This window comes from Zingiber officinale, chromosome 2B (genome assembly GCF_018446385.1).
Source record: "Zingiber officinale cultivar Zhangliang chromosome 2B, Zo_v1.1, whole genome shotgun sequence".
NCBI classification, from domain to species: Eukaryota; Viridiplantae; Streptophyta; class Magnoliopsida; order Zingiberales; family Zingiberaceae; genus Zingiber; species Zingiber officinale.
The window spans coordinates 15,172,788-15,187,983 of NC_055989.1; the positions used below are offsets into that span (position 1 = coordinate 15,172,788).

General features: G+C 34.6%; 2 protein-coding genes across 2 annotated transcripts; both read left to right on the forward strand.

Moving 5' to 3' along the window:
- Positions 1-609: 609 nt before the first annotated feature.
- LOC122048170 lies at positions 610-1,396 on the forward strand. Its single transcript, XM_042609765.1, has 3 exons — positions 610-881; positions 937-1,006; positions 1,085-1,396. Exons 1-3 carry the CDS (start codon positions 610-612, stop codon positions 1,394-1,396), a joined length of 654 nt encoding a protein of 217 aa, XP_042465699.1.
- Positions 1,397-9,033: 7,637 nt separating this feature from the next.
- Positions 9,034-15,077, forward strand: LOC122045376 (DNA replication licensing factor MCM6-like). The gene is made up of 18 exons (XM_042605570.1): positions 9,034-9,171; positions 9,266-9,418; positions 9,491-9,631; positions 9,753-9,915; positions 10,058-10,251; positions 10,338-10,533; positions 10,629-10,706; positions 11,031-11,260; positions 11,374-11,488; positions 12,496-12,570; positions 12,643-12,783; positions 12,978-13,181; positions 13,265-13,426; positions 13,568-13,623; positions 13,706-13,833; positions 13,900-14,025; positions 14,509-14,639; positions 14,803-15,077. Exons 1-18 carry the CDS (start codon positions 9,095-9,097, stop codon positions 14,941-14,943), a joined length of 2,511 nt encoding a protein of 836 aa, XP_042461504.1. The 5' UTR covers positions 9,034-9,094; the 3' UTR covers positions 14,944-15,077.
- Positions 15,078-15,196: the final 119 nt, after the last annotated feature.

Sequence of the window (15,196 nt, forward strand, 5' to 3'; positions counted from 1 at the left end):
CGACATACCTCGAGTCGGACAGGTGGCCCACTCGGCTTGGGCTTCTAGCCCGCTCAACTTGCTCTCTTGCCGCCCGGGTTGACTAGAAACTGGTTTACTCAGATAGTCGATCAGACAATGATCCCTCTGATCGACAGATGAACCGCTTCCCGCTCGGGTGAGGTCGAGCCTTACTTAAGCTCCGGCATTGACTGCCTTGACTTTGACCTACATTGTCACAATTGACTGGTGCTAGGTAAGCTCTTCCTTATCGCCGCTGATGATGATGATGATGATGATAATGATAATGATGATTTGATTAGGCATTGTGAGACCAATTCTGCTTGAACCGAATGGAGAGACAAGTTTGTAGATGATATGTTCATGAGTTGACAATCATCAGTTAATTAAATTTAATGTTCTTTCTTGAAATTTAGGTTTCATTTCCATGTACTGAACTATTTGATTATGTTGTATTTGAGTTTATTATCCATTTGAATCATTTGAACAATTTGATTAAGTTTGAACTATTTAATTGTATCAGCATTTTGTATGTTAGTCATTTGAACAATTTGATTATGCTTTATGCAAGAACAATGTGTTATTTGGATGGTTTAATTTCAGTTTTCAATGGAAGAAAAGAGCCAAAAGATGCCAAAAGTAGTTGAACAAGTAGAAAGTTCAATGCCACCGAAGTTCAAAAGAAAAACTCAAAGCACCAAATACTCGTGGACAAAAAAAGAGGATGCTGCATTAGTTGATTGCATTGTTGAGTTGAGCAAAGATTCAACTTGGAAGAGCAAGAATGATTTTCGAACTGTGTACTTAGTGCATTTGGAAAAACTCATGGTTGCTAAATTGTCATCAAGCAATTTGAAGGCTACCCCTCATATCGAGTCAAGGTAAAAGCTACTAAAGAGGATTCCATGCTATCAACAAGATGTTGAATCATAGCAGTGGATTTGGGTGGAACGATGTTGAAAAGTGTATGATTACAACAAAATATGTCTTTGATGATTGGATTAAGGTAACTTTTTCTATTTTGTGTTTTTCCATTTCTTTGATGATTGTGAGTTTTTTTACTAATGATATATTTTTAATTTAGAGTCATCCAGCTGCTATTGGTTTAATGAACAAAGAGTTCCCCTACCTTTATGACTTGATGTCTGTGTGGGGGAAAGATCGTGCCACAGGAGCTAATGCAGAAACCCCTGCTGATGCAGTAGAAGAGATAAATTTATGCGATGAAGAGGTTGACACGTTTAATACAGAACCCCCTGTTGAATGTTACAAAGATGAAGAATCTAATGATATCAACCAAGCAATAAGAAAATCTGAGACTCCAGATTCACCAATTTATCCGTCAAACAAGAAGTTAACCACTAGAAAGAGAAAGGGAAGGCTGATGATGTTCTAGGTGACTCGGTGAGAGAGATTCATAAATATGTTATTGTTGTTAATGAGGTTAATGAGAAGATGAAGGGAATTTTCACCTACTTAAAAAAACAAACTGAGAGTAGTGATAGAAAAATAAAGATATATGATGAGTTAATAGAACTTTCTGAATTCTTTGAGTAAGAAATTATGGATGTTGGGGAGTATATTTTTAATGATGAACACAAGGTTAACAACTTCTTTGCATTGCCAAAGGCATTTAGGAGAAATTATGTGGTGAATTAGCTCAATGAAATCCATCCAAAATGTATTAGATATTTGAATTTGGTTGTTGGTACTTATATTTTGATATACTTTTGGACAATCATGATACAGTTTTGAACAAAACTTATTGGATGAATGTCATTTTTTATTGAACTTGGATGATATTTTATTTTATATTTATCAAAATTACTGATTGAATTAGTTCAGAAATAAAAATTTTATTAAGTTTTGTTGATAGTATGTCATTTTCTATTTGTATTGCTGGTTAAATCGAATACAATTTTTGTTTGTATTGATGATAGTATGTTATTAAGTTTTGTTGTTATATTTATGTTTTTCAGTATAGTTCTTTTACTTTGACAATGTCCTTACCGGCTTACCCAACATTGGTGATTGGTACATTGCATTTTAACATGTTTGTTATTAAGTTGAATTGGTTATCATTAAAGGGGCGAAAGAATGGGAGATGGAGAACTCTACTTAATATATTTAGAATTGATTTTTATGCCTCAGGCATTATTTGCAACATAATCTTATATTTAACTCTATGTTATGACAAGATGCATGTAGCCAACCTTAAGTACTTGGGATTTATGATGTTGTTTCTTCATACTTGTTGGCAGCTGAATATGGTTACTTGACATTTGACAATATTGGATTGATACAATCTGCTTCATGTATGTGTAGGACAACTTATGGAATAATTATTTAGATGGTAAAGATAACTAAGCTTGTGAGATTAATAATTATGAAAATTATATTATAATGAATCACATTGATAAAAAAGAAGATGTTTTCCAGTTTTTTCTCTATGAAGCAGTGCTTTTTTTGCTTGATTTGTTTTCCATTTATTTAGATATGTATGGACTTTGCACCTCATGATTGTTGCTCTCTAATTATTGCAGCAAATGAAGGAGCAACAATCATAGAGCTGATTGAATTAGTTTAAAAATAAAAATTTTATTAAGTTTTAACAATAGTATGTCATTTTCTGTTTGTATTGCTCGTTAAATCAGATACAATTTTTGCTTATATTGATGATAGTATGTGATATGGTATATGATGGTAGGTTTCGATCATTGAAAGTCAAGGGGACGTGACAATCAAAAGTCAAGGGGATGTGACAGTCAGAAGTCAAGGGGGCGTGACAGTCAAAAGTCAAAGAGATGTGACAGCCAGAAGTTAAGGGAACATGATAGTTAATATACGGAGTGGGACCTCTGAGGGGGCAACCGGCGTATAAAGTCAGGGCGATATCTAACGGTCAGGAAACCAGATATACAGCAAGACGCGGGATCAGAGCAAAGCTCGACCTGGCTTTACTGGTCGGTTTTCTCAAGCTAACTCGCGTAAACAAACTTGTTATTTTCGGTCAGGCCTGAATCACAAAAATTGGCAGAGACGGACTCCGATTGCACCCCCCCCCCCATTCGTCCAGCCTGTTCATTAGCACGTAGCAGATCAGCCAACGCGACCTCGACCATACCCCGGCAAGATAGTAAGCATTACGCGACAACAGATCAGGGAATCACAACCACCTGTCAGAGAATACTTGCTGCATGTCAGGAAATATACTAGCGGTTCGAGTCATCTGCAAGAAGAACCTTCCTCCAGTCTATAGGAGAAGGTCACGTGTCCTCCGTCACCCGACAAGTCCTGACACCCGACACTCTCTGACATGAGTCAGTCTCCAAAAGGTACGCACTGTCATATAAAAAGGGATGCACTCTCCCTTGTTGCGTATGCTCACTCGCACACTTATCTACTTTTCTTCTTCCTTCGTACACTGTTCTTCTGGGAAAAAAGTACCTGACTTGAGCGTTGGAGAGACTGATCCGGGGACTTTTTCCTTGGTTATTGGTCTCTAACGTTCCGTGTGCTTGTCTGAGCGTGCGCAGAATTCTAGTGCCGCCGGCTCAGGCCTAGTAGTCCTTCAAGGCCACGTGGGGGTCTGTTCGCCAAAGTTTGCACGATTGCAATATCACAATCTCTCCTTCGTCAGTACCAGCAACACCTCATTCGGACTTCACCTGACTCATAGATTCCCGACAGGATCAGTATGCTATTAAGTTTTGTTATACTCATTTCAGTTTTGAAGAAGTTGCTGGTTTTTTAAGAAGTTAGTACTACTAATTGTTGTCTTGTACAAATTCTAGGATAAGCACTAGTTTGGTTACTTTACTAGAATCACATGTTCTTTTTCTTTTTGAGAAAGAAAACAGGTGGAGTCTATTTCTTCACATCAGAAAAGGACTAGCAGCTCAGTCTCTCTTCATGATTTCAGCCAGTGGTGAGTTTGATTGCCATTATGCAATCCTCATCTTTCACTCGCCGGTGCCGGTTGCTAGTAAGTGAGCAGCGAGCAAGGTTCTACATCCTTCGGTGATGCATCATGATGCTGAACAGCTGGAGTGAGAGTAAAGATCATTGAGCTCAAATATGCATAGAAAAGATAGAGCCTGGTGTAATTTACTGCTTGATATATGTAGTTAAGCTTTTAGCTCTAGGAAATTTAGGTCTGAAGCCATTCAGCTAGTGTATATCATGAAACAGAATCATCCAGAAATTTGTTTGTGATGATTATGTCATGCTTAAACCTTCATCACTTTTTTTTGGGTGAAATCACCTTCAACCTTATGATCTTGATAAGGAGTGCCAAATATGACTTCTGTTCTTTCTTCTCCACACACTTGCATTGTATAATAATGAAGAGATTCAATATTTTATATTTTGTAGGAATACTTTCTTTGGAAAAGTTGAGTTATTTTGCATCAGTATCTATCTGCTTGCCCGTGGGAGTGGACTAGTTGAATCGTAAGTTTAATTGATGTAACAGTGAAATAAAATTGGAGAAGACTTGAACCTTGATGGAGACTTTGGAGAATCTTTACTTTGTTTTTTTTTTTTTTCCAAAAATGTACTTTTTTATCTTGAAAATTTGTTTGCTGGTACATTTTTTACTTTGCCTTATAAAATAAAGAAAAATATTAAATTAGGTGAAATCCATGTAGCTCACGATCAATCTATTATTATAATTACTATTATTTTATTTTATTTAAAAAAATTAACTAAATATCAAATTAATTTTGTTAAAAAGATATCTAGATTGAATAGGGGCACTATAGTAAATGTATAACTAGCTTAAACATTAAAAACTCCAAATAAATATTTTTTTTACAAAATAATATTAAGTTATATTTTATTTCTCATAATTTTTATTATATGATAACTTGATAATTACATAACTAAAATTACAACTAATAATTTGAATCAAATGTGCCCTTGGTATTGTCCAAATCAATGTAAATTTTTAAAAAGAAACCATTAAACATATCCATAGTGTCCAAGTATGAATTTAGACTAATTTATGCTCGTATAATAATTCTGGATAAAAATGATTAAATAAATCATAAAGTGGATATTTTTTAAATTTAAACTAACTCAATTCATTAATAAACTTAAACTGTTAAATTTTGTCTTGGCTTAGCTCATTTACTTCTTTTTTTATTATTATTATTATTTCGAGGAGCTTAGGGATTAATTGTAGTCGTGAGTGAATTCTAGTAGGACTCATGGGCTTAATCCACCCATCAGATAATTTAAATAGATTATATTAAAATTTTATCAATCTATTTAAAGATGGACTTAGACAAATTGACTAGTGTGATCATGGATCCTATATATAATCTGATCACGATTCGGAACCGCCGATTCGATGGTCTTGACAAGTTGACCCTTAACTGTAACTATCTAAGACGGTTAAAGTTCATGGTTCAGTATCGCCGATTCACTATTTGATTCACGATTCACAACGGTTCAAGATTATTATATAAAAAATTAAAATTTGTTTAAAAATTATTTGTATTTATTTAAGTTGTCTACGTATCCCGTTAGGGTATTCGGAAATTAAAACCTACGTAGTTCTTTTATAATTTTACCCTTTTACATTAGGAGGTGACATTGTTACTCGTTTCCATTTTTCTGTTCCCATTATATTTATTTTTTCAATATAAAAATCTTTGACTTCGTAATCAGAAAGTTACATTTCTTAGATTCTTTTCTCAGCTATGGTTAAATTGTCGAGTATGCTTAAACTTCCAATTAGTTGGGAGACAATTGATCGTCGTTCATCTAATATGTTATCGCCAACATTAAATGTCTACTCCACAGCAATAGTTGACACTGGATAAGCTAAAATTTCTTTAGCGGTCATAGAGAGGATGAGAAATCTTTGAGTCTTCTGTGACCACCACTTTATGATATCAAAATTTTCACTATCTGTTTCACTAAAATCAAAATAAGTCGTAAAATAATTTTCAAGTTATTGTATGGAACTTGAGGATCCTCGTGAATACTTCATCCATTCTGCTTTTATAAATTTTAAATTACTACTACTAGTTAGTTGTATTTCATAAATATTAGGTTGTATTCTATATTTTACATAATCTTACTATTTTATTAAAAATCTCCCCCCTTTACTAACTAACTTTGGTGAAGTCTAAAATGAATTTACGTTAATATACTTTTTTCCATTCACACTAAAAATAATTCCAAGGTTTATTAGTAATTCCACAAGCGCAACAATCAGTGATCTAGAGTTCGAGACTCAGCTGCGGCATATTATTATGAATTTTTCTCATCATTAATTTTCTCTGGTTCTTTTATATAAAAAAAATATAGTTCTTTTTAGTCCCACATATTAGAATTGACAACACTATGATCAAAGAACCTTCTATAAATATTTTAGCCTAACAATGTTAAAAAATATACTTTTCTTAATTTTTTTACTAAGATAAATATAATATTAAATTAAATTAATTTTTTTCATAGGGAAGCCGTAAGGGTGACACTTGAAAATCTAAATACTTTACCCTAATGATTTTACCAATGACTCTACTTTTAATGTATTATATTACACACGCGACGCGTATGCACGATTACTAGTATTGATTATAAATATCATATAAATAAAGTCTAACGTTATATATAATATTAACGGGATGAAGAGAAGAATAATCTTTAATTAGAATTAAAGCGTCATAATACAAATTAACAATTTTTTAACTTTTAATTAAATTTAGGATATAAAGTAAATAAAATTAAATAAATTTTAGGAATAATATAAAAATATTTTTTTCCATTTAATTTTCATATTTAACATAGATAAAAATTTATTATTAATATATTCATTTAAAACTAATATTATATTATTATTATTTTTCTAAAATTAAATAAGTAATGAGATAATAAGTATCAAAAGTTGTACTTTTAAAATTTTACATATATTACTATAAATATTTCATTATTGTGAAAATAAATTTATATTAATATTGGTATTTTATGTTAAAAATAAACGTAATAATTTTTTATATTAAAATGAATCTTGTAATAATTGATATTTTGAATTTTAACGTGTTGGTCGTAAAAATTTTTTAGTCTCATTTCATTAGTTTCATTATAGATGGATGCAACAATAAATAATAAATTACAGTTTTAATTGGTTTGATATGATTTTCTAAAATTTTTAATATATCTTGAACACATAAATTTAAAACATGATATAGACAATGAATATAAAAAAATTAATCACCAATAACAGGTTGATAGATAAATTATAGTTCTGGTATACAAGCGGTATTAAAACTAGCATTATCTAATAATATTGAAAATATTTTATTAGTTAATCCATATTTTTCTAAAATTAAATATAATAATTGTGTAATGTTATGAACAGTATACGATTCGTTAAAAATTCTATAAACTAACAATTTTTTTTTTGAGGTCCAAGAGTTATCGATCTAATGACAAGTCATACCCATATATGAATATGTTTGCCAATAATCACTCCAAATATGGGAACATAAAAAAAAACTTTATTATTTAATTTACTATATTTATTAATTAATTTTTTTTTCTTTATTTTACTATTTTTTTAGTGTACTAGTAAGTGTAGTCCTAGGAACACGTTTAGTACATGAATTAAGAGATTCTTTACAAAAAATATTTAAATGTGCATTTAATTACAAAGAAAGATGTTATATGAAAATAAATTTAGCTAATGATTCTCTTAATTTATTATTATAATATAAAATAAATCGGAATCAGTACTACCGCTAGTTGAAAAAATTAGATAATTGTGTTTGAGAATGATCGAGTCTATATTTTATCGGGTCCTTCGTTTCTATGTGTCATTTCAATGACCCATAGCCGCCGCCGATTTAGAATTTATAGGAAGCATTACAATGCTTATATTTTACACACAAATCTCTTGATGGAAGAGTGATTTTCTTAAAATGTTTAGTGTAAATAGAAAATTTGAGAGAAGGAATTTTTCGAACCTTAAAAGTAATTACATCGGTACTTCCTTATGTTTCAGGTGTCGGAATCGAAAGACTCTCAATCTCATCATCGGTTGATTGAATGTTGAGGTTCTCATGCATATTTACTATTTCTTTTCCCCTATGAAATCGAGATAATGAATCTTCACGACCTTCTTTCATTGTAGTTGAAAATCGAAAATGAAAGTGCATAGAAAATAGAACTTGGAGTCGAAAACGTTTAGAGAATACAAAGTTAAAAATGCAAGTAAAGAAAATATGTATGAAAATTATGAAATGAACTCTCTTTTTAAATAGTTTAGATAATAACGAATTCTAAATTATAGTCATTCATAAAAAAATGGTCAAATAATCTTAACCGTTAAAAAAAAATCCAAAAAATCATCTCCACCCTCCCTCAACAATTAGGAACTGCCGGTTAACTGGCGGTTCCAACGGCTGAACTGCTGGTTCCAACTACCACAAAAAAAAAGAAGTAAAATCGACGATTCATCGAATTTGGAGGCCTAGAATCGGAACCGACCCTGTATCCTATCGGGCAGGTTCTGGTTAGACCTGGCGACCTAGGTCAACGGACAATCGACTCGTTGATCCAATTACAAGCCCGGATTGAATCCAGGTCTAGGTCCAAGCAGGACTCCGTCCGAGGTCAAGTTAAGTCTAACCCACAATTCCTTTTGGATCATTGGATGAGTTGGAAATTTTACAACTCCACAGAACGGTGGACCGCCCCGTTCTTTGGATTCGCCCGTTGGACCCACTAACTGGAGCGAAATATTACGTAAGGTGTGGAAATAATTTATCTATTTTTTAATACATTTTCCCTTTTATAATCAATTATACAGAGTGACTAACTGCCTACCAGTATCATTGGCAAATGGGCAGGCAGAGATAGTGGGCCCCACTTTGTGTAGTGCAGTTAGTGGCTCTTCATGGTGCTCCGTGATCCCTATCACGCAGCTGAATCCCCGATTCAACGCGCGCAGGTTCGTTTCTTGGCGCCAATTCCTACTTTTCCCGCCAAAATCTGCCCCCATTATTTCCCTTTGTCATCTCCGAGCACCGAAGAAAAGAGAGAGAGAGAGAGCGCTCGCTCGCCTGTAATCGAAAGAAGCGAGATGGATGCCTTCGGAGGATTCTTCGTGGACGAGAAGGCGGTGCGGGTGGAGAATATCTTCCTTGAGTTTCTCAAGAGGTATTTCGATGTCATATTTTTCTTGGTTTTTTTCTCCCTTTCAATTTGGGCTTCCGTTTGATTTGGTCTATGTCTGTTCTACGCCCTCCCCAAGATTCAAGCTTGATACCAACGCGGTGGATCCCTATTATGAGGCGGAGATTGAGGCCATGCGCCACAAGGAATCGACCACAATGTACGTGGATTTCTCCCATGTCATGCGCTTCAACGATGTCCTTCAGAAAGCTATCTCAGAGGAATACCTCAGGTAGGCCATCGTCAGACGCCCCTTCCTATTGATCCTGACTACACAAATCGATAAAGTCGTGACTTTTGCCAGATTCGAGCCCTATCTAAGAAATGCTTGTAAGAGATTCGTAACGGAGCATAAATCGAGCGAGAATAGACAACCCATCATAACTGATGACAATCCTAATCGTGATATAAATGTTGCGTTCTACAACATTCCGCTGTTAAAGAGGTATTGTATGTTCTTTAAGTTTCGTTCTCTCGTTAATTTGATGCATTGCCTTGTATATTTTAGTCCAAGAGATGATTTTTCCTCTGCACTCCACATGATTGATGAAAATGCACACAATTAGGTTAAGGGAACTGACGACGTCAGAGATTGGGAGGTTGACTTCTGTAATGGGAGTCGTAACTCGGACGAGCGAGGTCCGGCCTGAGCTCCTGCAGGGAACCTTTAAGTGCCTCGAATGTGGAGGAGTCATTAAGAATGTAGAACAGCAGTACAAGTACACTGAGGTGAGGGATACTCGTTTTTCTCTTGCTTGAACATCATTCCAATATTCTTTTACTGCAATTTCATTTCCATTCTCTCTCTTTTAGTCATTGTATGATGAAAGATGCTTTTGTTAAACACAATTTTGATTGCTATTCTATATAGCCTATTATATGCATGAATGCTACATGTGCATCGCGGAATAATTGGGCGTTGCTTCGGCAAGAGAGCAAGTTCACAGATTGGCAGAGGGTAAGAATGCAGGAGACTTCTAATGAAATACCTGCTGGGTCTCTTCCTCGTTCCTTGGATGTTATTCTGCGGCATGAGATTGTTGAGAAGGCAAGGGCTGGAGACACGTAAGCTTATCTGCAAACTTTAGTCTGATGCATTGCAAATAGAAATGTGGTCATCTTTTAGTTATCCTTGTTCTTGGTGTTTCCAGTGTTATCTTCACAGGCTCTTTGGTTGCTGTGCCGGATGTAATGGCGTTGACTTCACCCGGTGAAAGAGCAGAATGCAGGCGTGAAGCTCCTCAGCGTCAGAATATAACTAGTGGTCATGGAGGTGTCAAAGGTCTTAAATCTTTGGGCGTGAGGGATCTGTCATATCGCCTTGCTTTCATTGCAAACTCAGTGCAGGTTACAATCCGTTCTGAGCCTTTGAAAATTGTTTGCTCCTATGTCCTCATATATCCAAGCATTGCTAAAAAGCATTTCATGCTCGCTTTGTTTAGATAGCAGATGGTAGAGGGGATGGAGACATTAGAGACAGGAAGATGGACATTGATGATAGTGATAAACAGGAGTTCACAGTAAGTTTCTTGTTTTAAGTAACTATTAGCTTATTAAGTTTCCCATGTTGAGTATGTGTTACATGAATGATGATGATATGTTCACGCAACAATGAAATAACCATTTTCATACATTGCTTGCTACTTGAATATGATTTTGTTACTCAAGTTTTCCTTCCATTGCTTCCAAATTTTGTGTAGTCTAATGTTTTACTTGCTACCTTACCAATAAAAAAAGCATGAATATTGATTCTTCATTCTTAACAAAAGTAATTGAAGATGACGGTGTCATTCTCATCTATTTGACTTACAGTCAGCCTTTTCTAACAATGGTATATGTTGTAGCCAGAAGAAGAAGAAGAGGTGATGCAGATGAGGGACACCCCTGATTTTTTCAATAAATTAGTTGATAGCATATGCCCCACAGTTTTTGGTCATCAAGAAATAAAGCGAGCCGTTCTTCTTATGCTAGTAGGCGGCGTTCACAAGTTAACCCATGAAGGAATTAACCTTAGAGGTGATATCAATGTGTGCATAGTAGGAGATCCGAGCTGTGCAAAGTCTCAGTTTCTGAAGTATGCTCTAACTTTTGCTTATTTTTATTAAATTGAATTTGCAATGGAAAATATTGATTTTTCCCATCCATCTATAGTTTGAAAGCTTAATTTGCACATTCTCAACTAAACAGGTACACCGTTGGTCTCGTATCCCGATCTGTTTATACATCTGGCAAATCCTCTTCGGCTGCTGGTCTAACGGCAACAGTGGCAAAGGAGCCCGAGACTGGGGAATTCTGTATTGAGGTATTGATGGTTTTACTCTTTTACAAGAGAAACATTAAAATAGTTTACTGATGATCATTCAACAATTGCTTAGTACAACTCTCCAACTGCTTCATAACTTAAAATACTGGATTTTGTTTCCATCATTTTAAATAATTACTCTTGCATAATTGTTTGAATATTCTGCATTGCCAACACTTTGTTAATTTCCTTGCATGATTTAGAAACACTTGACATTTGGGCATCTCTAAGAGAAACAAACCAATCTTATTTTGGATCCAATAGTTTGACTTTTTTCTCAATTTTCCTCCTATTTCTGTCTCAATTTCATTTATATTTGCAACAGTGCATTTTCAAGTATTTACCTTTTTAAAGAATATGATTTCAATAAATTTGATTTGGTATATTGTTTATCTAAATAAAATGAAACATTTCATTTGTTGAAGGGAAACAGTAGCTGGGCTTGGAAGCATTTGAATTGTGCCATATTGTTTGTGAAACTTTAGGGTTCATATTGAAGCCAAAAATTTGATGAACAAACTAAGAAATATAAATTAACTGGTACCAAAATGGAATTAATCAATGAAAAAATTTGGCATTGTTGCCGCATTGTGGGGCAGATCTCTAGCTATTACAGTTAGTGTACTCTTTCAATAAACAGAAAAAAGTTCAATTGGACTAGTTTTTAGTATCTGGAATATCTTGTTCAGGAATACACTGAGAATTTGCGCTCAATATTTCATGAAATTGTAAATCATGACTTAATTTTGAATTTCTGGTTGGCTGGTGGTTCTGACTAATATTTGTGAAACATCAATTGGAATTTAATGAGCAGGACTTTTAAGTATAAAATTTGGAAGAGTTAATTCTTTCTATTGTCCTGCATCAGTTGAAGTCCTACATTGAACAACCGATGTTGATAATGGAAATAAACATTGTCAAAGATCAATTTGCTGATACTTGACATTGCTCAATCTCATTATTTCTCATCATTTGCTTTTCAAATGATCTCTCTTTTCCCTTTGCAGGCTGGAGCTTTAATGCTTGCAGACAATGGTATATGTTGCATAGATGAATTTGATAAAATGGACATCAAGGACCAGGTAGATCTTTTCCAGTTCCTATATTTGTATGGCAGTCTAAATATTTGAAGCACTAACTTGAGTACACTCAAGGTTGCTATACATGAAGCAATGGAGCAGCAGACTATAAGCATCACAAAAGCAGGTATACAAGCTACACTAAATGCAAGAACATCAATTTTGGCAGCAGCGAATCCAGCTGGAGGGCGGTATGACAAGTCAAAACCTCTCAAGGTGAATTTCCCTTTTTGAAATTCTGAAATTTTGTTCGAAATGTTGGTACAGTTGGTAGTTTATTTGTTACCTTGCTAGGATGGTAATTTAACCAGTCATGTTGGTTCAACATTATATCTACGACTCAAGACTTTTTCATCTTTTCTTATCTCAAATAATGAAAGCTAATATTTGTATTCATATCAACTTTTCAGTATAATGTGGCTCTTCCTCCTGCTATTCTCTCGCGTTTTGATCTGGTGTACATAATGATCGATGATCCAGACGAGAACACAGATTATCACATTGCCCATCACATTGTGAGAGTTCGTCAGAGGCGTGAGGATGCGCTTGCTCCTGCATTCACGACTGCACAGTTGAAGCGATATATAGCTTATGCCAAGTCTATAAAACCTCAGGTTCATGAACTTACTAAGTGTTACCTTTGTATCGCAAAAGTGAGCATCATCATTTGATTCTTAAGTGGGCTACCTGAATGCAGCTTAGTTCAGAAGCAAGAAAGGTACTCGTACAATCATATGTAGCACTGCGGAGAGGTGATAGTACACCTGGAACCAGAGTTGCTTACCGAATGACAGTTAGGCAGCTCGAGGCATTGATCAGGCTTTCTGAAGCCATTGCTAGGAGCCATTTGGAGAAAGTGGTAAGCATTTATCCATGGTGTATCAAACTAACTTTCTCTGCCAACTAATGCAAAGTTGCTAACTCTTTCTTCTAAAGCAACAAAGGCACATATGTGATAATAATCTAATTTGGTAAGATAATATATGTTTTATGTTCGTAGGTTCTTCCAGCCCATGTTCGCATGGCAGTAAAACTACTAAAAACATCCATCATCAGGCAGGTTTTTTTTTTCAGATATACAAAAACAATGCTTTAGTTTCTTTATGTTTTTTTTTTAAATAAATCAATGCATATGCAGTGTTGAATCGAGTGAGATTGATCTTTCTGATTTTCAAGAGAATGAAGATAGTACTCCAGAGAGAGTTCCTGACCAAGATGCTAATCTGCCAGCGCCTGAAGAGAATATTCAAACACCTGACAAGAAAGGTAATATGTCCTGTAATTCAATTAGCAAGAGAATCTATCTCAGTTAACCGGATGAATGACAAGCAGGTCACGAACAACAATCTGACAGTCATCAGAAAAAGAAACTTGTTATCACCGAGGAGCATTTTCAGAGAGTTACTCAAGCTCTTATTATGTGCTTACGACAGCATGAGGAATCAGTTTCCCGGGAAGGTAAAATTGCTTAATATTAGCATTCAAACTCTTGTTTTGTTTGTAGGATCAAGATGTTAAGCCTAGAATCATTCCTGTTAGCCTACAATTTGGTTACAAAAACAGTCCACTGTTCCTATTTTCGATTTCTAAAATTTCATTTCTCAACACGTTTCACAAAAAAATTTATTATTTTTGAGAAAGACCTGAAATCCTTTGCACAAAACAAATTTAATTATACAATGATTTAAAAAAGCTGACTACATTAGGCTCAGAGTCCTCACTCAGATGCATGGAAGAATGATGACTACCCTGAGTGGTTATAGAATGAAATGTGAGGTAATTTCTGAATTGTAAACCAACTTGAGCCAGAATAACTGATGGATAATTTGTGACTGTTACGAGATCCATTTTTCAATAGATACTTAGTTCAATCACCTAGAGAACTACATGTATTCCTTGAAAATGTAAACTCGATGCCTACTTGCAAGCTTGGCCTTGCAGGAAGTGGTTTAGCAGGAATGAAGCAAGGAGATCTAATTATATGGTATGTAGAGCGGCAGAATGCTCAAGGTGCTTATCAGAACACTGACGAGGTGCGTGAGGAGGTTAAGTGCATCAAAGCCATAATTGAGGTAAAGCCAGACATTATAGGAGGTTTCAGTTTGCTCCTTACTCCTAAGTTGACTTAGTTCTCAATTCTATACAATAACACATCCTTTTTCCAAAATGAAAAATACTCAATGTTACCCTAATGGTTGGGAAGAGTTTCAGAGATGTTCTTTCCATGTCATGCAGAGATTGATACAAAGGGAAGGTCATCTGATTGTCATTGATGATGGAGAAGCAGCAGCTTCTGCTGAGGGTGATGGCCAAGCAAAAAGATCATCAAGTGAGAATCGAATTATAGCAGTGGCTCCAAATTATGTTGTTGATTAGAAACCGACACTGCCGCCTCTGCATCTGTTAAATTTCTGTATGCAGAAGGTTTAATCTAAGTCTTCATTTTGTACTAACTTTTTAGTGTCTAATTGCTTTATAAGATTTGGAGAGAAAAAACAAATTTATATTCATTTTACAAGTTTTTTTTCTTAGATAAAATATGCCATGAGCAAAAGTAAGTTTTTCATGATGAAAATAATATAAAAAAAATTCATAGTTTAAAGTGTTGTGTCGAAATGGTCGAAATGGA

Excerpts from the sequence above, each read along its gene's own strand:
- LOC122048170 (XM_042609765.1), top strand. The coding sequence starts at position 610 with ATGGAAGAAAAGAGCCAAAAGATGCCAAAAGTAGTTGAACAAGTAGAA. Across the intron at positions 882-936 it reads ACCCCTCATATCGAGTCAAG|TGGATTTGGGTGGAACGATG; the intron begins GTAAAAGCTACT and ends GAATCATAGCAG. Across the intron at positions 1,007-1,084 it reads TCTTTGATGATTGGATTAAG|AGTCATCCAGCTGCTATTGG; the intron begins GTAACTTTTTCT and ends TTTTTAATTTAG.
- LOC122045376 (XM_042605570.1), top strand. The coding sequence starts at position 9,095 with ATGGATGCCTTCGGAGGATTCTTCGTGGACGAGAAGGCGGTGCGGGTG. Across the intron at positions 13,624-13,705 it reads CTAAAAACATCCATCATCAG|TGTTGAATCGAGTGAGATTG; the intron begins GCAGGTTTTTTT and ends ATGCATATGCAG. Across the intron at positions 13,834-13,899 it reads TCAAACACCTGACAAGAAAG|GTCACGAACAACAATCTGAC; the intron begins GTAATATGTCCT and ends AATGACAAGCAG.